Here is a 26,667-nt window from a genome sequence, read left to right as displayed (position 1 = left end):
ACAAAATGATAGCACAATTCGTAGCATGTTTTGATACAAGAAGCGGGAGTGAGTTTTTAGCGAATCAGAATGCAGAGCACAATGCACCAAAAAAAAAAAAAAAATGCATTATGAAAATCCGCGAAATAGCGAATCCGCGATAAGTGAACCGCGAAGTGGCGAGGGATCACTGTATATTGTGTAATTTGTTAGATATTACTTGTTAGATATTGCTGTACTGTCGGAACTAGAAGCACAAGCATTTCGCTACACCTGCAATAACATCTGCTAAACGTGTATGTGACCAATTAAATTTGATTTGAACCAAGACCGTCACGAATCTGCACTCACTTTTTATTCTAGGGCACTCAAACAGCGGTACAGTGAAGCATGCGCGCATTTTTCTTAGGCGCATGTTTCTTAGGCACACTGGTGCTTAGGTTTAAAGAAGACAAAGGTTAAGAAAACAGAATTCTTATATCCTATAACTCTTTGCAACGATGGGGTAGTTAGCAACGCCGCTGGTCCCAGATTTGTGACGATGTTGTCTTAGAAAATATACAGATTAACTAGACTGGTGCTTCCCAATTTAAATTCCAGGTCGCCACAGCAAAATATTTAAGCGCATATGCGACCAAAATGGTTGCAATTTAGAGCCCTGGTCGTTTGACTGCGTTAAATTTTTTTGCAGGAAATTAACTCCTACACACTAGGCTAGTTATTGGATCAGGCTCATCAGCCCAGCATATTAGCAATCTCTAAAGTTAGTTCAAAGACAATATGTCACAATTTTAGTGTCAAATATTGTATGTGAATAATTGACTTGCACACAATACACCGGTACAGACAATGATGCGCCATAGTTTCTATTTCATCACATAGTCCACATCTCCAGTCTGTTACTCGTGTAGAGTCAGTGAGTGCATTTATCGGATTGATTTTCATGAAGGATGAGAGTGCATGTAAAGCACATGCAAAATTGTGAACATTTCCAAGACGCTGCAAGTAGGCTATAGTTTAACAGTTGTGTCAGATGTTAGAAAACGACAAGACGCTATTGTTACCATAGAAACTCTGGGATTAATGTAGACTATGTTCATGATGCATAAGATGAATTTTAGTTGCCCTGGCTGCACACCAACCTCTTAGACTTAGCGGTTTACAAGTACGTAACATATTTTGTATGCTTAATTGGATATTCTAATACACTGGTGCAGTTCTTACAGTAGGGGTTACAGTACCCATTTTAACATTAAGTAAAAAGGTTGACGTTCTCTTTGATCCTGCTCTCTCCAGGGTCAAACGGACCCGAGTGCAAACACTGCAAAGATGACCCCAAGAAGAACTGCCGCTGGTGCAACTGCCATGTATGTGGCGTGAAGCAGGACCCGGACAAGCAGCTGCTGTGTGACGAGTGTGACATGGCATTCCACATCTACTGCCTGAACCCCCGACTGACCAGCCTCCCCGATGACGACGACTGGTCAGTAAAGACCCATTTCCATGCCGCGTCTTGAAAAGTTGCGCACAGGTTCCGGTTTCAGAAAAAGCAGTGGATAAGATCACATGCAACTTCAAAAGCAGCTTGTGCAAGTTAACACGTAATCAGATGGTTATCGTCTACGTCGCAATGTCATCAGATAATTTGATTATCTAGCGAGCCGGCAAGATAAAAATCACAAATGGAGCTAGATAAAAAAATAAGCTATAGCCACAAAGCTATAGTCATCAGTCTTAGGTGTTTTCATGGTCGTCACTCACTCACTGTTAAAAGAACAATCCACTCAACAAATATTTTGGTCTTTTTTTCTTTCTTCCACTGTTGATACAGTCCCAAAATGTTTGCATGTCAGCGATCAAGTTTTCAAGATGTAGAACTTTCAAAATGCTAATTCTCATAGCCAGCGTGATGTCTTTTGCATCATATGATGCAAAAATCCCCATACTGGCTGTATTTCTGCCTGCTTGGATGGAAATGGCTCAAATGAAAACATGAAATGACCCTGGGAATCGACAGAACATTTCTGAGAGAATCACAAAACATTCAAAATAGATCATACAGAACTTTCATAATACATAAGGTGTCACAGTATCTTAAACTTGATTGCTGACGAGTGTATCAACAGTGGACTAATGAAACCAAAACCTGAAGCGTTTGAGTGGAATCTTTAAGTTTGTCAAGCTCCCGACCTTAGCATAAGCGATCCTGCTACAGAGCTTTTTGGTACCGTTCTTGACGTCTGTAAACACAAAAATTGGTCTATACTACAGTACAGTCTGGGCTGGTATTCTGTCCGTCTCGCTGTTGCCAGCTTCTAGTGCTGCTTATGTGATGGTCATAGTCATGCCGATGTGTCAGATGGCACGTCAACTGTTTCTAATTGGAGTTTGAGGAGAGAAAGTGATGGTTTCTTCAGGCTGCTTTGTTTTGGCCATTTTGAGTCGAGCGTTATCAGCTTTCTATCGTGAGCACAAGTTAATGGTGTACAAGCACAAGTTCATCGGTGTCTGGCTAGACTGTAAACTCTCTCCTTTCAGACTCATATCAAACATCTCCAATCCATAATCAAATCTAGAGTCGGTTTTCTATTTCGCAACAAAGCCTCCTTCACTCACGCCGCCAAACTTACCCTAGTAAAACTGACTATCCTACCGATCCTTGACTTCGGCGACGTCATCTACAAAATAGCTTCCAATACTGTACTCAGACTGCATCCAATTTTCTATCAGTGCCATCCGTTTTGTTACCAAAGCGCCTTATACCACCCACCACTGCGACCTGTATGCTCTAGTTGGCTGGCCCTCGCTACATATTCGTTGCCAGACCCACTGGCTCCAGGTCATCTACAAGTCTATGCTAGGTAAAGCTCCGCATTCTCAGCTCACTGGTCACGATAACAACACCCACCCGTAGCACACGCTCCAGCAGGTATATCTCACTGGTCATCCCCAAAGCCAACACCTCCTTTGGCCGCCTTTCCTTCCAGTTCTCTGCTGCCAGTGACTGGAACGAATTGCAAAAATCGCTGAAGCTGGAGACTTACATTTCCCTCACTAACTTTAAACATCAGCTTTCTGAGCTGCTAACCGATCGCTGCAGCTGTACATAGTCCATCTGTAAATAGCCCACCCAATCTACCTACCTCATCCCCATATTGTTTTAATTTACTTTGCTGCTCTTTTGCACACCAGTATCACTACTTAGACACCATCTGCTCATCATCTGCTCATCTATCACTCCAGTGTTAATCTGTTAAATTGTAATTACTTTGCTACTATGGCCTATTTATTGCCTTCCTCATGCCATTTGCGCACACACTGTATATAGACTTTCTTTTTTTCCCTATTGTGTTATTGACTGTACGCTTGTTTATTCCATGTAACTGTGTTGTTTCTGTCACACTGCTTTGCTTTATCTTGGCACGGTCACAGTTGTAAATGAGAACTTGTTCTCAACTAGTTTACCTGGTGAAATAAAATTAAACAACTGTCCAAATGACTTTGTCAGAACACCCACGGATGCTTGTGTAGCTCTCCCTGGTCTCCATATCTGTGCTACAGTGAAGTGTGGTCTGTTACCTCTGCATTGGTGGAGCTGTCTTCTCTCCTACATGTATTCAGCGGACCAGCACAACTTTCCCGTGCCACTATTAACTCTACACGTGTGTGATGCAGTGGTTTTGTACTGCATCACACATTTTGGATGTTCTGTTGCCTGCTTGTTCTGATCTGTATTTATTTCAATACCTCTAGGTATTGTCCCGAGTGCCGCAACGATGCTAGTGAGGTGGTGCTAGCAGGAGAGAAACTCAAGGACAGCAAGAAGAAATCCAAGATGGCTTCCGCCAGCTCAACCAGCCAGAGGGACTGGGGAAAGGTAAGGGCATTTAGAAATGGTGCTGTGGGCGTACCTCTTAGTGGAAAAAGTACATTGTCTGAATAACTGTACTAAATAGTAGGCATTTTGAGTATGTGGAAAAAATAAAGTTTTATGGTATGTGAAATCTTCTAAAATGTAGTACGCTTTAAATGCAAGGAGGTCATACACATTCTGGCTTTTAAATCTAGTTGAATTCGTTGCACACTCTTGAAGTGAATCCTTGTTTGAGACCCATGTGTGTCTGACAACAGGTGAGGGGACACGCTGTGCTAAACTGAAAGAATTGCGGGAATCAACGCAATTGAGCATTAATGATGCATTCTCAATAGGATGAGCTTAGTATGCTGATATTTGTTGCGTACTCCATTTGTTTTTACTAAACGGTGTTCTAAATTTTGTACAATTAGTATACCGTTTAAGTAGGCAAGCTAGATTTCAGACACGGCCACTGTCACACTTCTAAACTTGACATAGATTTGTTGTTAGTTGAGTACATTCTTGTGTTTTCTACAGGGCATGGCTTGTGTTGGCCGCAGCAAGCAGTGCACCATTGTCCCTTCCAACCACTACGGCCCTGTCCCTGGCGTCCCGGTCGGAAGTATTTGGAAGTTCAGGGTCCAGGTGAGTTGCTGCCTTTTTGCAGTAGGCTGAAAGGGAATGCGATAACGGCAGTCTTTTTTGATAATGTACCCCAAAAAATGAGAACACAATTTGACACATTATTTTTCAATGACTAGGTCCTGGTAGGTTGTCCGCTGACATTTTCACTCCTGTTTTGGCAGGTGAGTGAGTCTGGTTGCCACAGGCCACATGTTGCTGGGATCCACGGGAGGAGCAACGATGGAGCTTACTCCCTAGTGCTGGCTGGGGGCTATGAAGACGACCAGGTATTTAGACTATCTTCCATATTGCACATCACAGGAGGCTGCCGAGGAGAGGAAGGCTCATAATAATGGCGTGAATGGTATTAAACACATGGAAACATATGTTTGTTCGACACCATTCAATTTATTCCGTTCCAGCCATTACTATGAACCCGTCCTTTCCAATTAAGGTGCCACCGGCGCCTGTGATGCACATCTATTACAAGCCCCCCCTCCCCACGCCCAACATTGTAGCTGCAGGGTTGGAACACCGTAAGCATGAAAGGTCACTGCACTAACGCTGGTTTTCAATTGGTCCCAGGATGACGGCAACGAGTTCACCTACACCGGCTCTGGAGGGCGAGATCTGTCTGGAAACAAGAGGACAGCCGAACAGTCGTGTGATCAGAAGCTCACCAATATGAACAGGTTAGTGAGCAAAACTAATCAGATCTCTTTGCACAGAGAACACCCACGGATGCTTGTGTAGCTCTCCCTGGTCTCCATATCTGTGCTACAGTGAAGTGTGGTCTGTTACCTCTGCATTGGGGGAGCTGTCTTTTCTCCTACATGTATTCAGCGGACCAGCACAACTCTTTCCCAAGCCACTAACTTTGTGTATGGGTGATGCAGTAGTTTTGTATGAGGGGGAAATTGGTGATATGCAGATGACCGGGCTTATTGGCTTTGCATGGCTATGCCTCTTTTGAGCACTGTTTTGTGACTGTTTTTAACAATCATTACTTGTTCTTACAATTCACCTTTTTTATTGATTTGCTAGAACGCAATGATTCAAATAGTACACGTCTTATGTTTAAACTGTGAGTGTTTATTTGATGATTCACTGCAGTCTACAATTTGGTTCATTCAAATGACACTCACTCTTAATTTGCCTTGTGACCCAGGGCTCTGGCTCTGAACTGCAACGCATCGTTGAACGAGAAGGATGGGGCCACAGCAAAAGACTGGAAGGCAGGCAAGCCGGTCAGGGTGGTGCGCAGCTCAAAGGGCCGCAAACACAGCAAGTTCAGCCCGGAAGATGGCAACAGATACGACGGAATCTACAAGGTGGGAATTTGTTTTGTTTTTAATGTTTCATGTGAAATGAAGTTCCATTAGGCTTGGGCAGTATACCGGGGTATTTGGAGAAAACCACAGGATGGTTTGGCCGTCAACTAATTATTTGAAGTTAATATATTTAAATATTTGTAGCTACTTTAAGTTAATACCTTGTGCAATACGTAGAGATGAAGCATGTTCGTACTTAATTTCACCTGTCACATTACTTTACGGTATGAAGCTTACCGTAGTTCCCAAGAACAGTTGAGCCAGTAAAATGTTTGTAAATAGCACGGAGGGACCTGGTCCATAGCGTTCTATAGCCATCGGCGAGTCTCTGTTGAATTCAATTCACTATTAAATGTTTGACGTCAGATATCTTATTACTTTCTGTCAGAAGTCAAAGAGCTCTGGATTTCTTCCCTGTGCTTCCTGCTAGTGTTTTTATTTATTTTTTCAGAACAACATAACTTTATTAATTTGCACAATTTCTTCATTCACTTTCACTTGTAAATGTCCGCGCTCACTGACAATTACATTTGGTAGCTACTAGCTTTGCTTTTATAACTGAGCTGGGTTTGCCTGTCTTTGAAATTAATTTGTTCGTTTTTGCTCGTTAGCATTTAGCTAACAGCGGCTGTGATTTCACTATTAGTTAGTAATTTTGTTAGCATTCCGGTACAGAGTCAATGTGCTGGGGCACCGGTTAGTCGAGGTAATTGAGGTAATATGTACATGTAGGTAGAGTTATTAAAGTGACTGCATAGATAATAACAGAGTAACAGAAGCGTAAAAGGGGGTGGCAATGCAAATAGTCTGGGTAGCCATTTGATTAGATGTTCAGGAGTCTTATGGCTTGGGGGTAGAAGCTGTTTAGAAGCCTCTTGAACCTAGACTTGGCACTCCGGTATCGCTTGCCGTGCGATAGAGAGAACAGTCTATAACTAGGGTAGTCGGAGTCTTTGACAATTTTTAGGGCCTTACTCTGACACCGCCTGGTATAGAGGTCCTGGATGGCAGGAACCTTGGCCCCAGTACTGTACTGGGAAGTACACACCCCTCTGTAGTGCTTTGTGGTCAGAGGCCGAGCAGTTGCCATACCAGGCAGTGATGCAACCCGTCAGGATGCTCTTGATAGTGCAGCTGTAGAACTTTTTGAGGATCTGAGGACCCATGCCAAATCTTTTCAGTTTCCTGAGGGGGAATAGGCTTTGTCGTGCCCTCTTCACAACTGTCTTGGTGTGCTTGGACCATGTTAGTTTGTTAGTGATGTGGACACCAAGGAACTTGAAGCTCTCAACCTGCTCCACTACAGCCCTGTTGATGTGAATGGGGGCGTGCTCGGTCCTTCTTTTCCTGTAGTCCACAATCATCTCCTTTGTCTTGATCACGTTGAGGGAGAGATTGTTGTCCTTGCACTACACGGTCAGGTTTCTGACCTCCTCCCTATAGGCTGTCTCGTCGTTGTCAGTGATCAGGCTGTTGTCATCGGCAAACTTAACGATGGTGTTGGAGTCATGCCTGGCCGTGCAGTCATGAGTGAACGGGGAGTACAGGAGGGGACTGAGCACGCACCCCTGAGGGGCCCGTGTGTTGAGGATCAGCGTTGCGGATGTGTTACCTACTCTTACCATCTGGGGGGCGGCCCGTCAGGAAGTCCAGTATCCAGTTGCAGAGGGAGGTGTTTAGTCCCAGGGTTCTTAGCTTATTGATGAGCTTCGAGGGCACTATGGTGTTGAACGCTGAGCTGTAGTCAATGAAAGCATTCTCACATAGGTGTTTGTTTTGTCCAGGTGGGAAAGGGTAGTGTGGAGTGCAATAGAGATTGCATCATCTCTGGATCTGTTGGGGTGGTATGCAAATTGGAGTGGGTCTAGGGTTTCTGGGATAATGGTGTTGATGTGAGCCATGACCAGCATGTCACAGCACGTCATTGCTACAGACGTGAGGGCTGCTGGTTGGTAGTCATTTAGGCAGGTTACCTTAGTATTCTTCGGCACAGGGACTGTGTTTGTCTGCTTGAAACGTTGGTATTACAGACTCAAGACGGGGAGAGGTTAAAAATGTGTCACGATAATTTTCAATCCCAATGATAATAACAATCAATCAATAGCTTTGACCAATTCCTGAGGTTTGTAAGACCATGGGTTTAATAATAATTAGTTAGACTCAGCTTATGCAAAAGGCTAGTACAGTTTATTCAGAGAACGTTCTAAATCCATTATACAAAGACATCCATTTTATAGCTGCGCACATACTTCCACACAAACAGTAGGTATCCTACGCACATACTTCCACACAAACAGTAGTTGAGTTTTATCTCTATAGTTCTCACCACTGTGTATCACTGCCCAGCCGACAGTTCCATTCCCCCGAGATTAGGGAAACCTTGAAGTACTCCCTGTCCTCATAAGTTTTCTCAGAGTTCCTGCCAGGTCGGTTCAAACAGTTTAATTGTTCTTCGGTATTTTCTTAGGCACACACACATTTCTCTCTCCCAGTCCAACCTAATTGGACTTATGTTTAATACTTTAATTATTCCTTATACATGCTACATAAACTATACTCCCTAATGGTTATGAATTATTTCATCATTCTTTAAACATATCAATTATTTTCTCAAAATGTCAGTGAAGACACTTGCCAGGTTGTCAATGGGTGTTCGGAGTACATGTCCTGGTAATCAGTTGACCTGTTTAAAGCTCTTACTCACAACGGCTGCGGGCAGCGTGATCACACAGTCGTCCGGAACAGCTGTTGCTCTCATGCATGTTTCAGTGTTACTTGCCTCGACACGAGCATAAGTACATTAGCTCGTCTGGTTGGCTCGTGTCGCTGGGCCGCTCTAAGCTGTGCTTCCCTTTGTAGTCTGTAATAGTTTTCAAGCCCCGCCACATCCGATGAGCATCGGAGCCAGTGAAGTATGATACAATCTTAGTCCTGTATTGACGCGTTGCCTGTTTGATGGTTCGTCGGAGGGCATAGCGGGATTTTTTTTATCAGCATCCGGGTTAGCGACAGCTCTACCCTTTTAGCTCAGTGCGGATGTTGCCTGTTATCCATGGCTTTTGGTTGGTGTACGTACAGTCACTGTGTGGATGACGTCATCGATGCACTTATTGATGAAGCCAATGACTGGTGTACTCCTCAATGCCATCGGACGAATCCCAGAACATATTCTAGTCTGTGCTAGCAAAACAGTCATGTAGCTTAGCATCTGCTTCATCTGACCACTTTTTTAAAAATTGAAAGTCACTGGTGCTTCCTGCTTTAATTTTTGCTTGTAAACAGGAATCAGGAGGATAGAATTATGGTCAGATTTGCCAAATGGAGGGCGAGGGAGAGCTTTGTACGCGTATGTGTGTTTTGTAAAGGTGGTCTAGAGTTTATTTTATTTTTCTCTTTTCCCCCTCTGGTTGCACATTGAACATGCTGGTAGAAATGAGGTAAAACGGATTTAAGTTTCCTTGTGTTAAAGTCCCCGGCCACTAGGAGCACCACCGCTGGGTGAGCGTTTTCCTGTTTGATTATGTCCGTATACAGCTCATTGAGTGCGGTCTTATTTCCAGCATCGGTTTGTGGTGGTAAATAGACAGCTACGAGAAATATAGATAAACTCTCTTGGTAAATAGTGTGGTCTACAGCTTATCACGAGATACTCTACCTCAGGCGAGCAAAACCTTCCTTAGATATCGTGCACCAGCTTTTGTTTACAAATATACATTAACCGCCACCCTTTGTCTTACCAGAAGCTGCTGTTATATCCTGCCAAATGTATTTATTTTTTTATTAATAAAATGAACCTTTTATTTAACTAGGCCAGTCAGTTAAGAACAAAGTCTTATTTTAAATTGACAGCCTACACCGGCTAAACTCGGACAACGCTGAGCCAATTGTGCGCTGATCTATGGGACTCCCAATCACGTCCGGTTGTGATACAGCCTGGATTCGAACCAAGGTGTCTGTAGTGACGCCTCTAGCACTGAGATGCAGTGCCTTAGACTGCTGCGCCACTCAGGAACCCAGTAGTGTATAATCCGCCAGCTGTATGTTATTAATCTTGTCGTTCAGCCACGACTCGGTCAAACATAAGATATTAGTTTTTAATGTACATGCTTTTAGTTCGTCCACTTTTGTAATCGCTCTTCAGATGTCCAGAAGCTCTTTTCGGTCATAAGAGACGGTAGCAGCAACCTTATGTACAAAATAGCACGGTTGGTTAAGGGCCCATAAATTGGCAGCCATGCCCTCCGGCGCCATGGGATACCGTCCAAGCCTAGGTTCCATATGATCCTCTGTAATGTAACCCTATTAGTAATTTACAAGCCTGTTTCCATTATGTCTTGTCTCTATATTAGTCGCATATTAATACCAAGTGTAAATGGCATCTCCGTTCCATGCTGACTAACCAAAATGCCTGTCTCCTTTCCAGGTGGTGAAATACTGGCCAGAGAAGGGCAAGTCTGGCTTCCTCGTCTGGAGGTATCTGCTTAAACGAAATGACGATGAGCCAGCGCCATGGACCCGGGACGGCAAAGAACGCATCAAGAAACTGGGACTCACCATGCAGGTAAAGCGACATGGATCGTCCATTAAAATGTCCATTATGTAGCTTTTTCAGCGACCTGACACAATTTACATAGAAATGTGAGTTATAGATCTCATTCTCATTGACAGCAAGTCTTAATTACATTTTTCAAAGAATGTCTTGGTTTTGTACACCAGCTGAAAAATGTGTTTTGTGATTTGGTGTTCAAAACATTTATTAGGAACACACCTCTTAGTACCAGGTCGGACGCCCCCTTTGCCTCCAGAACAGCCGGAATTCTTCAGGGCATTTTTACACGGTGTTGGAAATGTTCCACAGGGATATTGGTCCATGCTGATGCTATGGCGTCGCACAGTTGCTGCAGATTGAACGGCGGTACAGGCATGCTGTGAACATCTCATCTCTAAGATACTCTATTGGGTTGAGGTCTGGGGACTGCGCAGGCCACTCAAGTAAACTGAACTCACTGTCATGTTCCAGTTAACTTTTTTCAGCTCCTCAATTGTCCAGTGTTGGTGATCGTGTGCCCACTGGAGCCGCTTTTAGTTTTTATCTGATAGGAGTAGAACCCGTTGTGGTCTTCTGCTGCAATCGCCCATCTGTGACAAGGATCAGGTTGCGTGTTCCAAGATGCTGTTTTTCACAGCGCTATTGTACTGTGCCGTTATTTGTTGCTTTGTGGCCCGCCTGTTAACTTGCACGACTTTTGCCATTCTCCTTCGACCGCTCTCATCAACGAGCTGTTTTTGCTCACAGGACAGCTGCTGACTGGAGTTTTTTTGTTCGTTGCACCATTCATCGGTAAACCTTAGCTACTGTCGTGTGTGAAAAGCCCAGGAGGGTGGCTATTTCTGAGATGCTGGATCCGGCGCACCTGGCACAGACGATCATATCACGCTCAAAGTCTCTTAGGTCACCCGTTTTGTCCACTCTTGCGTTTTCATCGAACCGTAACTGAATGCCTCTGCATGCTTCGTAGCAAGACACGGTCACGCCGCTGTCTGTAGGAGTGATCAATTGAACGGGGTGGTGTATCTAATAAAATGTCCGGTGAGTCATGGTAATAAAAGTACTGAACATGTTCGCTAACTATTTAAAAAGATGGCGAACAAGCTACAGGATGAGAGAGTTTTGACGCAGGTATAGCCAACGCTACCGAGCGATTTTATTTTTTACGAATTGGTACTTGGAGTCAAATCAATATCGTCATAACTATAATTTTATAGAATTTAAATATTTGTTATAATAATATTGTTTATCCCAACTACACAACGGTTTAGATTGTACCATGATTCACATACATTTCTTGTTTTGTGACTAACTGAAATTAGGTGAACATGATTATGCAGTTTAAGCTCTTGTTTTGATGAATATGTTTGGTTTCAGTATCCAGAAGGCTATTTGGAAGCCCAGGCTGCCAAGGAGAACGAGGAGGTAACTGAAACACCCACCAAAGGGAAGCGGAAAAGAAAGTCTCAGTCTAATGGTGAGTGACTTCTTCAAAGTAGCTCTAGAATTATCTTTAACCACACAAGACACTGGTAAATTTCAGATTTCCAACTGAGAATACAGCTGCAAATGTTTTAATATAATTTAACAGGCTATCCTGTGTTAATTTCACGTCTTCTGACACACTGTGGTGGTCTTTTTGTTGCAGAAGCTGAAGAGAAGTCATCGCCAGCCAAGGGCACTCCCAAGAAGATGAAGTTGGAGGCTTACAAACTGAGCAAAGAACAGAAGGCCTGGATCAAGGATGACGAGCCCAACAGGAAGGTGTGGGACGAAGCCATGGAGTCTCTGGCCCTTGGCCCGGTAAGAAAAGCCTTTCTAGATTTCACACTATTGGAATTTATGCTGATGCAAAGCCAATTGGTCTTTGTTGTGACCATCTGAACTAGGGTTATCACGATACCTGTACCACGATACGACTAGACCTGATTTTCCTTAACAAAGCAATCTAAACTCTTATGTTCCTTTAAAAAAATAAAAACTTTATGTAAAATATGGTGCTATAGCTTGCGAAATAAACACGTGACTGGGTGATAACAAGGCAGTTTTTTTTTCCTCCATCATTAGGACTGTTCCTCAAGTGATTAAGTCTTGCGATACTGCTATCCGTAGAACCCTAATCTGAACCTTAGAATACAGCCAGCATTGGTGTTGTTGTAATGCTAGTTCTTTCGATTATCTTCATCACTACACCAATATAAGCTTAGGTGGTGTATTAAAGCATGCAGGTAAAGCGACATGGATCATCCTGTAAAATGTCCAATATGTAACTTTTTTGGGCGACGTGACTAAATTCGCATGGAAATATGTGTTATGAATCTGTCGTTCTCATTGAAAGCAAGTCTAAGAAGCAGTAGATCTGTTCTATATGCGCTATTTCTATGCTTCCCATTAAGTTACATTTTTGTCTTTGTTTTGTGCTCAAGCTGAAAATACAATAACTTTGGTTATGGAAAATATATTTCACAGCAGTTTAGATACGGTGTACAATGATTCTCTACACCAGGGGTCTCCAACCTTGTTTTTATATTTTTTATGATGGTTAATTATCAATATTTGGCCTGACAGGCCCCATAATTTTCTTGTTTTTATTTTTTGTGGTTTGGGATAAACATTTTACTCAAAATTACAATTATTCATAGAGGAACAACAAATGGATGTTCTGAGTCCATGTCAAATGCTTAAATCACATCAAAAGACAATCTGACTATGTAAAAACAAATACAATTGGCTTTGCGTAATTCCCCTTTAATTGTAAATCTAGAAAGAGAGGAATGTGTCGGTTTTGTGATGTTTCTGTTGGGCCTACTGCTGCATCATGTCATGGCAGAGTTTGTAAAACAATGGCTGCCCAGTTGATACAAATAATCATAATATAGTTCTCAGGTAAGCCTACTCTGCAGTTACCATTTAATTAGGGCTCAAGTGGCGCTGAGGTCTAAGGCACTGCATCTCAGTGCTAGAGGTGTCACTACAGACACCTTGGTTCGAATCCAGGCTGTATCACAACCGGGCATGATTGGGAGTCCCATAGATCGGCGCACAATTGGCCCAGCGTCGTCCGGGTTTAGCCGGTGTAGGCCGTCATTGTAAATAAGTTTGTTCTTAACTGACTTGCCATATTTAAATAAAAAATATAAAAGTTTTTGGAGAGTGTTTGTCTGCCCACAAGACGGTTATCATTAGCATTGCTAACTGGCTACATAAGGAGTGGTAAACAAACGCTTGCACCAAACAGACACTGTTACGGTTAGCTTTTTTTAAGCCAATAGTGGATAACCAGGAGTGGGATAATGTCAATGTGGATATGTTTGGGAAGTAGCCGGGAGCTTTGTGTATATGACAGTTTGTGATGGAACAAAATGAGGGAGAAAAATACATGTACTTTCAGAAATGCTTGGCGAGGTAGTCAAAGGTGGATCTACCTGTTGGAGACCCCTGCTCTCTACATTGCTTGTTTTGTCACAAACTGAAATTAGGCTAACTATTAACATTTTAGCAAGCAGGAGGAAATGGCATGCATTAAAATACTTTTTGGTTTTTCAGCTTCTGAATCGCCTCACTTACTATGGTTTGGGTACTTAACAGTTATTTTTGCATTTCCAGAAATTCCTGAACAAAGTTGAGGAGGTTTTCTTGTGTATATGCTGCCAAGAAGTGGTATTTCAACCTATCACCACTGAGTGCCAACACAATGTCTGCAGGGTAAGTTGATCTTTGCTAGCCTTGCACTGAGATTTTTCCTTTCCATCCATTAAGAGCAATAAAAATTTAGCAAGAGGTATTGAAAGGTGCATTTTTCATTTATTTTAGGAATGCCTTCAGCGGTCTTTCAAGGCAGAGGTGTACTCTTGCCCAGCATGCAGGCACGATCTGCGCAAAAACAACCCAATGAGTGTCAACAAACCCCTCCAAGCCATTCTCAACCAGTTCTTCCCAGGATACAGCAGTGGACGGTGATAACTCGTTCCAGCTGCTTGACCAGCATGTGGACTACATGAACTATGAGGGCAGTTAAGCAGTAGAGGCAAAAAAAACAACTTTTCTTAATATAATTAGCAAATGTAAAACGCTGTCTGTTTGGTCGCTGAAATGCCACCCCATCTTCTCCGGTCCTAATTATAACGAACTGTTGCTATGAAACTGCCTTGATCAAATGTATCTAACGTTATTCTGTAACAATGCATTTTAACTTGACTTGCCAAAATCAATACACAAGTTTAATTCCTTCAAGCACATGCAGTTTTAAGATGTATACGATATGGATACTTCGCAGAACATTTTGTAATAGATGTTAATCAATTGCATACATTTCTATTTAGAAAACACTCCCTTTATAGAATGTATATTTTATATTCTGTTTTATGTCCAATATACTGTTCCTAGCTCATGTATTTCATAAGCGAAGCACAACTGCTAAATCCATTACAACCCTGTTTTGAGAAAATGTCCTCCATATCCAGGGCTTGAGTTAATGTCCTGATCTTAGATTGTGCCTGCCATCGCTCAATGGCTTGTTTTACATGTAGCCACTGCTTGACTGTCTAATGTAGCATCGTGTGTTGCTGCATCCATAACTTGTGCTTCAGTACATGACTGTGGGCTATAATAGAAGGAATGATGGGTTTGGATTTGATATTGAACCCTAAGGTTTTTTATTTTCTATTGAAATTATTTAGTTGTGGTGGATGTGATCATTTTATGTGTTGAATTAATTAACATTCCAGTAACGTACTTACTTTAAAATGTATGTTTACTCTTTCCGAAACCTTTTTTCATTTATTTTGCCATGTGTAATCTGATGGCGTTGCTGAACATTTGATTTAAATTTGAGCAGAGCAAAAATACTCCACAGAAAAGTATACCTTTCACTAATCTATAAAATGGCAGGTTTTTCGATTTTGTAGTAATTATTTCCTAATTGTAAAATGTATTTCACCTTAACACTTTAACTGCGGTCTAAGCACACGTTTTCCATCTGAACAAACCCAAAGATGTAAAACCTGTAACCATTGTAGGGATGCGCACAATTCGGCGTTTAGGTGTGCCACAACCTTTTGATTCATGGCAGGGCTGTGGAAAACATCTAGCTCTGTTGAACTGGACCGTAGAGGATCAACAGAAAAATATTTAAGATCCAGAAATGTAATTTAGCTCAATATCATATTTCTGATGTTTTATTGCAAAATGAATGCCAGTAGCTGCAGATGTTAGTAATACCTCAAATATTTACATTTGCATAGACTGGAAATGTATATTTTCAAAAATTGTATATTTTTTAGCACATGTTTAAGTTGTTTGTAGTTTTAGAAGTAACTTGCTTGCACATGGTTTCCGAAGTGCAGAATTTTCCAATACATCTTCAACCTTTTTTATAAAATAAAATTGCAAAATTGAAATGTTACTGAGATATAAAGAATATAAATGGTGCCTTTTGTTAAATATTATGATTACTGTCGTTTTTATTACAATAAATGCATAGAGAACTAAGCATGTCCTTTTGAAAGTACCTATTCGTTATGCTGCCACATCTTACAATACGTTTATGGCAAGCGTTGCCTGTCTGAAATCCATGTGTTCTCTGCCATTTATAAAAATATGTACATATGTACACGTCTTTCTTTTGTTGTAAAGGATGCTGCACTTCTATTAATAACATGGCCCCTATTTCGATCAAGTGTAAATTTCTTCAGAGAAACACCATTCAGAGGACTTTTGTTGTACACATTTATGTAAATCTGTTTTTGGTAAGTTTTGATATTGCAAAATGACGCTTCCTTCAAGTTAACCCCTTCAAAACCGGATGTTGATTTAGCTCTTGCCATTGGTTCATCTATCCATCTATCAACGAGATCAGCCAAATAAAACCATTTAACGTATCCAGTGAATACCTACAAACGTGGTCTGGCCAATCATTGAGCTGAAGCTCGAGAAGGAGGCGTGAGGCCGAGCTCGTCTGTGTGCAACCAACTAGCTAATGCTCAACGGTAATCGATCGTGTGGAATTTACAAAACGAGAAATCGATTGAGAAAAATAAAGGAGAATAATTTGCTGCGGAAGGTAATGTTGAATGATTTGCTTAATTTTTGGGGGATCAAATGCACTTGGATACAAATGTTATTTCCGATGTGATCTAAACAGTTGTAGCTAGCCTAAGCCAGCAGCAGCAATGGTGGTGGTGGTGGTGGTTTTGTTGACTTTTATGGAATGGGGAAGGCGGACTGTGACTGTGTACGGGTTGTAGTGTACAGGCTGTCAACATTCAAATGAACTCATAACCGGCCATTCGACACTTAACGTTTGAGAGTTTACCAACAGCTGACATTTGTGTTTTCTTACACGTAGTGTAAGAACACCAATTTTAGATAGCAAATATAGCTGTAAGAAATGTCAGCTGTGGTTTGCTAGCGCCAGGTAGCTAACGTTAGCTTAGCTTTAATTACATATCTCTGGCACCAAGGTAGCTAGCAATTAGTGCTTACACGAGTGACCCCACACAATCGTTTTTGATTGATCCATAGAATGTCATATTTTGTTTCTGAACCACGGTTCATTCTGAGTATCGAGTTTGCTAGGTACGTCACGACGGTCATCATACTCGTGCACGCGAGCTATTTCTGCACGTAGCTAGTTTTCGTCTACCTTGAAAGACGTGCTAGTTATGCTAGCTAACTAGCGTTACAAATAACTCAAGTTCACGATACTATTCATGTCTACTTTCAATCTCTTTGATACGTTTGCCAGTTTAGTTCGTGTGTTAATGCTAGCTACAACTTTTAGCTCCTCTAATATGTGTGAAGCTAGTTGGCTAGCCAGTCAGAAAACGTAATTGGCTTTAAGCTCCCCAGTTTTTTTCCTCCTTTTTATAGTCAGCTGTAATTGCTGTGCGTGTCTCCTGTCATACCATATGCAGAATTTAGAAAAGTGTATGAGTGAATTTAAGAACAAGGTTAGTGAGTGCTCTTCAATGTCGTATCTCCATAGTATTTACAATCAAAATGAAGAAAAAAATGTAATGTATAGTAATAACATCACAGAATTCTAAGAAGTGACAGGATAAAGTGTTTTGATCCTACATTAAATGTGTTCTAATTAGTGATGCACCGATATGACATTTTTGGCCGATACCAATATCCAATATTTTCCTTGACAAAATGATACCGAAAACTGATACACATTTTTTTTGCGGCCTTTTAAGCATTCTAGTACAGTTAAATAGTTAACACGGACACAGCGGTCTAAGGCACTTCATCTCCGTGCAAGAGGTGTCACTACAGTCCCTGGTTCGAATCCAGGCTGTATTACATCCGGCCGTGATTGGGAGTCCCATAGGGAGGCACACAATTGGCCCAGCATCGTCCGGGTTTGGCTGGGGTCATCATTGTAAATAACAATTTGTTCTTATCTGACTTGCCTAGTTAAATATAGGTTACACACACACCACACTGACCAAAAAGTTATTTTGTTGGCATTTACGTATGTCCCCATTACCAGTAAAACATAATCAATACCTTTTTCTTTCACTTACTTGCTGTGCTGTTTCGTTGTTCATTTGTTCTGTCATTTCATTCTCAACCAGGATTTCTATGGAACACCGTTTGGGTCTTTGCATGTCAAAAAATATACTATTTAACATGTCAAATAAGCTTGTTGACTAATCAGGACCTGAATATGACTGCACGTCACATAATTAATGCTTTAATACATTTTTTACGTAGTTATTACACATTTATTACACGATCACTCGTATTTCATGTCACGACAATTCATCGATACGTATGCTATGATGCTGGTAAAGTTGTCTCGCAGCTAGCTAGCTCATGGATGCAAACAATGTTCTTCCGCAAAATCATAGCAAAACGACATCTGTTTCAGTAGCAATAGTTAGCTAGGTAACTATATAGCGAGGTGTCATCTAAAATAACCCTAATTTATAAGACAGTTATTATTTGATATATGTGAAGCTAGCCACAATAGTGGACTTTGCGGTTTGCCTTCAAAATAAAAGTATGGCATAATTCTACTATTTTTAATTATTTGTGTCAGTGACATACTTTTATTTTGAAGGCAAACCGCACATTCCACTATTGTGCCTAATCCTTATTGTGGCTAGCTTCACAACCCGGTCCGGTCGAGCGTCACTAGCCAGATGGAGCTAGCTGGCTGCTTATAACGTTAGCTTTGGGCAACAGGGTTAAGTAGCTGGCTTGCTATTTATTTTCATGAATTGAAGTTCAATTTCAATAGGCGTACAAAAAGTGGCAACCTAGCTAATACTTACTCACAAGGATTCCTAAATCATTGCTAAGAATAATGAAAATGACTGCAGTTTCTACTGGTCATTGTTTTCAGGCTGGTTGTATTGTGCTAGCTAGGTACCAAGCTAAAGCTAGCTACCCCAGAAGTTGCGGTCGAACAAATTATGCTTTATTACCAACGCGGTATTGTAACCACATTGTTCGTGGCCGGTGTTTGCTTGTTTGCAGACTTTAAACTACACATCAGCCGATACCGATGTTGGCATTTTTAGCTAATATCTGCCAATTTGGATATGTTCACCGATATATCGTGCATCCCTAGTTCTAATACAGTTGAAGTCAGAAGTTTACATACACTTCGGTTGGAGTCATTAAAACTCGTTTTTCAACCACTCCACACATTTCTTGTTAACAAACTATAGTTTTGGCAAGTCGGTTAGGACATCTACTTCGTGTATGACACAAGTAATTTTTCCAACAATTGTTTACAGACAGATTAATTCACTAATAATTCACTGAATCACAATTCCAGTGTGTCAGAAGTTTACATACACTAAGTTGACTGTGCCTTTAAACAGCTTGGAAAATTCCAGAACATGATGTCATGGCTTTAGAAGCTTCTGTTAGGCTAATTGACATCATTTTGATCAATTGGAGGTGTACCTGTGGATGTATTTCAAAGCCTACCTTCAAACTCAGGGCCTCTTTGCTTGACTTCATGGGACAATCAAAAGAAATCAGCCAAGACCTCAGAAAAAAAATTGTAGACCTCCACAAGTCTGGTTCATCCTTGGGAGCAATTTCCAAATGCCTGAAGGTACCACGTTCATCTGTACAAACAATAGTACGCAAGTATAAACACCATGGGACCACGCAGCCTTCATACCGCTCAGGAAGGAGACGTGTTCTGTCTCCTAGAGATGAACGTACTTTGGTGCAAAAAGTGTAAATCAATCCCAGAAGAACAGCAAAGGACCTTGTGAAGATGCTGGAGGAAACGGGTACAAAAGTATCTATATCCACAGTAAAACGAATCTCCTATATTGACATAACCTAAAAGGCCGCTCAGCAAGGAAGAAGCCATTGCTCCAAAACCGCCATAAAAAAGCCAGACTACGGTTTGCAACTGCGCATGTAGACAAAGATCATACCTTTTGGAGAAATGTCCTCTGGTCGGATGAAACAAAAATAGACCTGTTTGGCCATAATGACCATCGTTATGTTAGGAGGAAAAAGGGGGAGGCTTGCAAGCCAAATAACACCATCCCAACTGTGAAGCACGGGGGTAGCAGCATCATGTTGTGGGGGTGCTTTGCTGCAGGAGGGACTGGTGCACTTTACAAAATAGATGTCATCATGAGGCAGGAAAATGATGTGGCTATATTGAAGCAACATCTCAAGACATCAGTCAGGAAGTTGAAGCTTGGTCGCAAATGGGTCTTCCAAATGAACAATGACCCCAAGCATACTTCTGAAGTTGTGGAAAATGGCTTAAGGACAACAAAGTCAAGGTATTGGAGTGGCCATCACAAAGCCCTGACCTCGGTCCTATAGAATATTTGTGGGCAGAACTGAAAAAGCGTGTGTGAGCAAGCAGGCCTACAAACCTGACTCAGTTACACCAGCTCTGTCAGGAGGAATGGGCCAAAATTCACCCAACTTATTGTGGGAAGCTTGTGGAAGGCTACCTGAAATGTTTGACCCAAGTTAAACAATTTAAAGGCAATGCTACCAAATACTAATTGAGTGTATGTAAACTTCTGACCCACTGCGAATGTGATGAAAGAAAAGCTGAAATAAATAATTCTCTCTACTATTATTCTGACATTTCACATTCTTAAAATAAAGTGGTGATCCTAACTGACCTAAGACAGGGAATTTTTACTTGGATTAAATGTCAGGAATTGTGAAAACGGAGTTTAAATGTATTTGGCTAAGGTGTATGTAAACTTCTGACATCAACTTTAGATACTTTTGTATTCTATTGAAGGCCATATGTACTATTCTATCCTACGTATCCTATAGACTAAATATTCTATCTACGTACTGTCCAAAATGTCTATATATCCCATCATATACAGTACCAGTCAAAAGTTTGGACACACCCACTCATTCAAGGGTTTTTCTTTATTTTTACTAATTTCGACAGTATAGAATAATAGTGAAGATTTCAAAACTATGAAATAACATATATGGAATCATGAAGTAACCAAAAAAGTTTTAAACAATTCCAAATATACTTTATATTTGAGATTCTTCAGATAGTCACACTTTGGCTTGATGACAGCTTTGCACACGCTTGGAATTTTCTCAACCAGCCTCATGTGGTAGTCACCTGGAATGCATTTCAATTAACAGGTGTGCCTTGTGAAAGTTAATTTGTTGAAATTCTTTCCTTCTTAATGCGTTTGAGCCAATCAGTTGTGTTGTGACAAGGTAGGTTTTCAATGTTGTGTTCATGTTTTGGTTCAGTGTAGATGAGCTATCCAAGCAAGGGTTGACAGTCGATGAGACCAAAATAATAATTTTATAAACATATTTTGGTTGTACATCGTTTGCGTCTAACTTTTCTCACTCATCATAATTTACCTCAGTCATTAGTCGTTCATTCTGCTAAACCTCTCTGTTGCTCAGGGGCCAAATGTAATTTTTTAAATATATTTTTAATTGAATCTTTTATTTAGCTAGGCAAACCTCTTGGCGCACAGATCCCTTTAGCGGGATCATTTTCGTCAACATCCGCTGAATTGCAGAGCGCCAAATTCAAATTAAATTACAAAAAATATTAAATTATCATGAAATCACAAGTGCAATATACCAAAACACAGCGTAGCTTGTTGTTAATCCACCTGGCTTGTCAGATTTGGGGAAAAAAAGCTTTACAGCGAAAGCAAACCAAGCGTTTGTGTGAGGACATCGATCAGTAGACAAAACATTACAAACAGCTAGCAGCAAAGTAGCTTGGTCACGAAAGTCAGAAAAGCAATAAAATTAATCGCTTACCTTTGATGATCTTCGCGGATGTTTGCACTCACGAGACTCCCAGTTACACAATAAATGTTTGTTTTGTTCGATAAAGATTATTTTTATATCCAAAAACCTCCATTTGGTTGGCGCGTTTTGTTGAGTAAGCCACATGCTCGTGCAGGTCATGACGGGCAGACGAAAATTCCAAATAATATCCGTAAAGTTCGTAGAAACATGTCAAACGTTTTTTATAATCAATCCTCAGGTTGTTTTTAACATAAATAATCGATAATTTTTCAACCGGACGGTAAACTATTCTATACAAGAGAGAAAGAAAATGTCTAGCTAACAGTGTCGCGCGCATGAACTAATTGAAGGACATCTGGCAGTCCACTGACGCGATGTGATAAATCTCGCCAATTTTTTAGAATAAAAGCTTGAAACTATGTCTAAAGACTGTTCACACCCTGTGGAAGCCATAGGAAAAGAAATCTGGTTGATATCCCTTTAAATGGAGGAAAGGCAGGCAATGGAACAGGGAGGTTTCAAAATAAGAGGCACTTCCTGGTTGGATTTCCTCAGGTTTTTGCCTGCAAAATCAATTCTGTTATACTCACAGACAATATTTGGACAGTTTTGAGTGTTTTCTATCCTAATCTACCAATTATATGCATATTCTAGCATCTGGGCCTGAGAAATAGGCAGTTTACTTTGGGAATGTTATTTATCCAAACATAAAAATACTGCCCCCTAGCTTCAAGCGGTTTTAAGAACAAATTCTAATTTACAATGACGGCCTAACCCGGACGACGCTGGACCAATTTTGCGCCGCCCTACGGGACTCCCGATCAAGGCCGGTTGTGATACAGCCTGGGTCTGTAGGGACGCCTCTAGCACTGAGATGCAGTGCCTTAGACCGCTGCGCCACTCGGGAGGCCCTATGTATCAAGCGTCTCAGAGTAGGAGTGCTGATTTAGGATCAATTTAGCCTTTTAGATCAAAATGAATAAGTTTACATGGACAGGTGGGACCTGATCCTATATCAGCACTCCTACTCTGAGACACATGATACATACGGTCACAGGTCTGACTGTGTTTTATTGCTTTGTTGTTGTAGATTATAGTTTGTCCTTTTCTCTTTGTATTTTCAGTTCGACCTGCCTCCATGTCATTGGCAGTGCCCCCATATCCAACTGCCACCATGTCGCTGGAAGCGTCAGCCCCAGCACCAGACCTAGCCCCAGCACCAGACCTAGCCCCAGCACCAGACCTGGTCCCAGATCCAGCTCCAGACTTAGCCTCAGAACTAGCCCCAGACCTAGCTCCTGAACTAACCCCAGATTCAGCTCAAGCCCCAGAGCTAGCCTCAGATCCAGCCCCTACCCCAGCTCCTCCAGTTCCAGTCATGAACCCGGGGTGTAAGATCATGACCTTCCGGCCAACCATGGAGGAATTCAAGGACTTTGCCAAATATGTTGCCTACATGGAGACTCAAGGAGCACACCGTGCAGGCCTGGCAAAGGTACACACATACACACACTTTTTATATAAATGGCTTTCTGACCTATTAGAACTGACCTACTCTGAAAAAGTAGTCCTATTGTGTATATTTTGCAGTATAACAAGACAACAGTTCACACAGAAAATCTCCTGGGTGCTCTAAATTCTGACAGTTTTGTTTGAATTTAGCCATGCAATGTTACAGTAGCTCCACCTACTTTTGCCATATGTTTCTCTCCCTCTCGCTCTCTCTACCCCCTCCCCTCTCTTGCTCTGTCCCCTATTTTTTACTCTGTCACTTTCACTCTCATCCTCTCACTCACTTTCTCTCCATTCCTCCTTCTTTTCTTGCAGGTGATTCCTCCTAAGGGCTGGAAGCCGCGGCAGTCGTACGACACCATAGAGGAGATGGTGATCCCGGCTCCCATCATGCAGGTGGTGACGGGCCAGTCAGGCCTCTTCACCCAGTACAACATCCAGAAGAAGTCCATGACCGTCGGGGAGTACCGTCAACTGGCCAACAGCAGAACGTAGGTCCTCACCTAGCTACCAGCCATTCTACACTCAATGAGACACAGTCAAAATAGTGCAGAAGATATAAGGGCTGGATGTATACTGTCTTTTACTATGTACCGATATTGATGCACTGATCGGTTTGGGTTTTTACTTTACCTTCTATAACAGTATTTCAATGTTAGGTTTGCTAATAATATTATTAATAATACATTTAATTTGTAATGCCCTTTTTATTACAGTTCTCAAAACTCTCTATTTTTATATATACATTAGAAACAACATATGTTTAGAATCAAGGTAGTTAAAATAGCAATAGTGTTAAATGAGATACGCAACTCCGGCGTGTGTAAGGTCAGTTTTTGTAGTTTACTCCGTTTGCTACTTTCAAGTTGTCTCTCTCCCTCTTCTTGCATGCTGCTTCCCACAACAAGCCCTGCCTCTCAAGGAAAGCAGTTCCCGTTCACTCTGCATTCTGCATGGTCAGACGCAACAAGATGTTGTTGACAATGATGCTGCTTTCAAAGCGTTCTGTAATAACACTATTAGTTTGTGTATATAACTGTCTGCGAACAGCTAGTTTGTCTTTTCTTAGCATGCTGTGGCAATTTTTTGTTGTTGCTGCTAATGCTAATTGCTAGTTAGCTGAACAGTTAGCTAGCTATATGTAATCAGTTAGAGGAAACCTAGCTAGATAATACAGCCTGATATCAGTGCTGGTGTAGGTCTAGATCAACGTGTTGTTTGTGCAACAGTGTCTTCTAAATCAGAGAGGAATAGGCGATTGGCATGAATATGGAATAGGCATGAATATGTTAGCTAGCTAGCTATCAATGCTGGCTATCTACACGAAAAAGTGGGATGTAACATCGAATAGGGTGTCCTGGGAAACGCTGACCAACACTTGGGTTCCTACCCTGTCACAATAATTCCTATTTATTTGTTGTCATGTCAAACAACAATGTATTCAAAGTGTTGCCCACTATATTTCAACTATTGAATTACAATAATCATTATACTTCTATGATTCCAACAGTACACCAATAAACAAGGCCTAGATTGTTTGCCCATATCATGCCACGGTGTGGAAATAATAACAAAAGTGCAGAAATTGATAAATGCTTATAATAAATGTTGGATTGAACAGTATTAAACAATCAGAATGGAGAAAGCCCACTTTGAAATCACGTATAATTTATGTGTTGCCACCCTAACGTCATGAACAAAATTTAGGCACTGGGCAAATTTCCGGTCTGCTGAGCGCAAACTTGAATGTTGTGAAAATTCTGTGCAACTCTGTGAACATTGAGGGTGTACCCGCTTTAAGTTACAGTTTTAACGGTGGCCAAGTAGGCTACTATGGCCATTTGATCATAATGTAGGCCTACCACAGTGGCCTATCATCAAAAACAATGGACAAAAATGCATTCCATAACATTTTTAAATGGAAATAGCTGTTCTACCATTCAGTCTACAGTAGCAGCCAATGTGTGGTGTTCAATGTAGGCATGCATTCCATGAGACTTGCAGGGCTTGCAAAATAAATGTCGTTATTATTCCCATACCAGTATTACAGAGAATCAGAGAAATTATGCTACGCTCTACGTATTGTTCAATACGTCTCAAAATACAACACTGCCCCTTTAAGACAGAAAAAACAGCTGTTTACCTGACTCGCTTTTAAACGATGGCTAGAAATGCATAGTAGGAAGCAACCACTCCCCCATTGTTGACTATAAATTAACTATAACTGGGCTAATAACTCACTAAGTAGCAAAGAATATGAACAAATGTGCACACGTGGTACATGCAGCTCTCGCTTTGATCTCAAAACAAGCGCATCTACTCATTACACACTCATACTGTAGCTTAGGCCCGTCTGGACTGTTTGAGTCGTGCCTGTCAATGCAATAGAATCCTTCTCCAATGTGCGCTGTCCACAAGAAAGCCTCTTGCACGGCTAGTTTTGCATACTAATTGCGTAGTTTGTTTCGGTACATTACATTGAAAGTGGTGAATATTGCGTTGATTCGATCACAGTAGAGTGAAACCTTATTAGTGTTAACTGAAGGGGAAAACTCAATAGAAAGTTGAGTGAAGTTCAGTCTCGTGCTTCTCTGCGCGGGCTGATATTTCTTCTACGCGGCAGGGCCGAGTGGAGCTGTGCGCCCGCACGCAGGTTTGAGAGAATATTTGGTTATGAACTACTCTTAAAACATATTCTTAGAACTTTTTTACTCTTCAAAAACAGTAAAATACCGTCCAAAATGTTCTGATATGATATTTTGGCCATATCGCCCCAGCCCTAGAAAAGTTTTTTTTCCCCTAGGTTGCGTTAGTTAGCGCTAGTCATCTGTACCTGCGCCAAAACGTCATTTTTTATTTTTCATCTTATAGCTTGTTCTCCATCTTGTTTTTTAATTAGTGAGCCAACATGTTTTCAGCGCTTTTATTTCCATGACTGAACAAAACACATTTTGTCATGCTCTCTCTTGTCTCTCTGCTGCAGACGTATAGTGAGCAATATGTTTACATTTACATTTACATTTAAGTCATTTAGCAGACGCTCTTATCCAGAGCGACTTACAAATTGGTGCATTCACCTTATGATATCCAGTGGAACAACCACTTTACAATAGTGCATCTAACTCTTTTAAGGGGGGGAGGGGGGGTTAGAAGGATTACTTTATCCTATCCTAGGTATTCCTTAAAGAGGTGGGGTTTCAGGTGTCTCCGGAAGGTGGTGATTGACTCCGCTGACCTGGCGTCGTGAGGGAGTTTGTTCCACCATTGGGGTGCCAGAGCAGCGAACAGTTTTGACTGGGCTGAGCGGGAACTGTACTTCCTCAGAGGTAGGGAGGCGAGCAGGCCAGAGGTGGATGAACGCAGTGCCCTTGTTTGGGTGTAGGGCCTGATCAGAGCCTGAAGGTACGGAGGTGCCGTTCCCCTCACAGCTCCGTAGGCAAGCACCATGGTCTTGTAGCGGATGCGAGCTTCAACTGGAAGCCAGTGGAGAGAGCGGAGGAGCGGGGTGACGTGAGAGAACTTGGGAAAGTTGAACACCAGACGGGCTGCGGCGTTCTGGATGA

The 26,667-nt window shown here is 41.6% G+C and overlaps 2 protein-coding genes and 1 non-coding gene across 7 annotated transcripts in view; all 3 read left to right on the top strand.

Moving 5' to 3' along the window:
- The window catches only part of LOC139540710 (E3 ubiquitin-protein ligase UHRF1-like), a 49,211-nt gene extending 33,428 nt beyond the window's left edge, over nucleotides 1-15,783 (top strand). For both annotated transcript variants that reach the window (XM_071344603.1, XM_071344602.1), the window contains exons 7-17: nucleotides 1,276-1,462; nucleotides 3,733-3,856; nucleotides 4,373-4,480; nucleotides 4,642-4,746; nucleotides 5,045-5,151; nucleotides 5,628-5,790; nucleotides 10,214-10,351; nucleotides 11,717-11,816; nucleotides 11,988-12,142; nucleotides 13,946-14,044; nucleotides 14,153-15,783. In XM_071344603.1, the coding sequence (XP_071200704.1) occupies nucleotides 1,276-1,462; nucleotides 3,733-3,856; nucleotides 4,373-4,480; nucleotides 4,642-4,746; nucleotides 5,045-5,151; nucleotides 5,628-5,790; nucleotides 10,214-10,351; nucleotides 11,717-11,816; nucleotides 11,988-12,142; nucleotides 13,946-14,044; nucleotides 14,153-14,299 (1,433 nt within the window). In that variant the 3' untranslated portion in view covers nucleotides 14,300-15,783. The remainder of the gene's footprint in view (nucleotides 1-1,275; nucleotides 1,463-3,732; nucleotides 3,857-4,372; nucleotides 4,481-4,641; nucleotides 4,747-5,044; nucleotides 5,152-5,627; nucleotides 5,791-10,213; nucleotides 10,352-11,716; nucleotides 11,817-11,987; nucleotides 12,143-13,945; nucleotides 14,045-14,152) is intronic.
- LOC139541806 (small nucleolar RNA SNORA22) lies at nucleotides 5,180-5,317 on the top strand. The gene has a single exon (XR_011668422.1). It is a non-coding gene; the product is annotated as a small nucleolar RNA SNORA22 (small nucleolar RNA).
- A 476-nt stretch (nucleotides 15,784-16,259) lies between the features above and the next one.
- The window catches only part of LOC139540711 (lysine-specific demethylase 4B-like), an 82,006-nt gene continuing 71,598 nt past the window's right edge, over nucleotides 16,260-26,667 (top strand). For all 4 annotated transcript variants that reach the window (XM_071344605.1, XM_071344606.1, XM_071344604.1 and 1 more), the window contains exons 1-3: nucleotides 16,260-16,400; nucleotides 22,717-23,087; nucleotides 23,420-23,595. In XM_071344605.1, the coding sequence (XP_071200706.1) occupies nucleotides 22,731-23,087; nucleotides 23,420-23,595 (533 nt within the window). In that variant the 5' untranslated portion in view covers nucleotides 16,260-16,400; nucleotides 22,717-22,730. The remainder of the gene's footprint in view (nucleotides 16,401-22,716; nucleotides 23,088-23,419; nucleotides 23,596-26,667) is intronic.

Source organism: Salvelinus alpinus, chromosome 16 (assembly GCF_045679555.1).
Source record: "Salvelinus alpinus chromosome 16, SLU_Salpinus.1, whole genome shotgun sequence".
NCBI classification, from domain to species: Eukaryota; Metazoa; Chordata; class Actinopteri; order Salmoniformes; family Salmonidae; genus Salvelinus; species Salvelinus alpinus.
The sequence above is the reverse complement of the archived record's forward strand: the minus strand, read 5'-3'. Positions and strand labels throughout refer to the sequence as shown.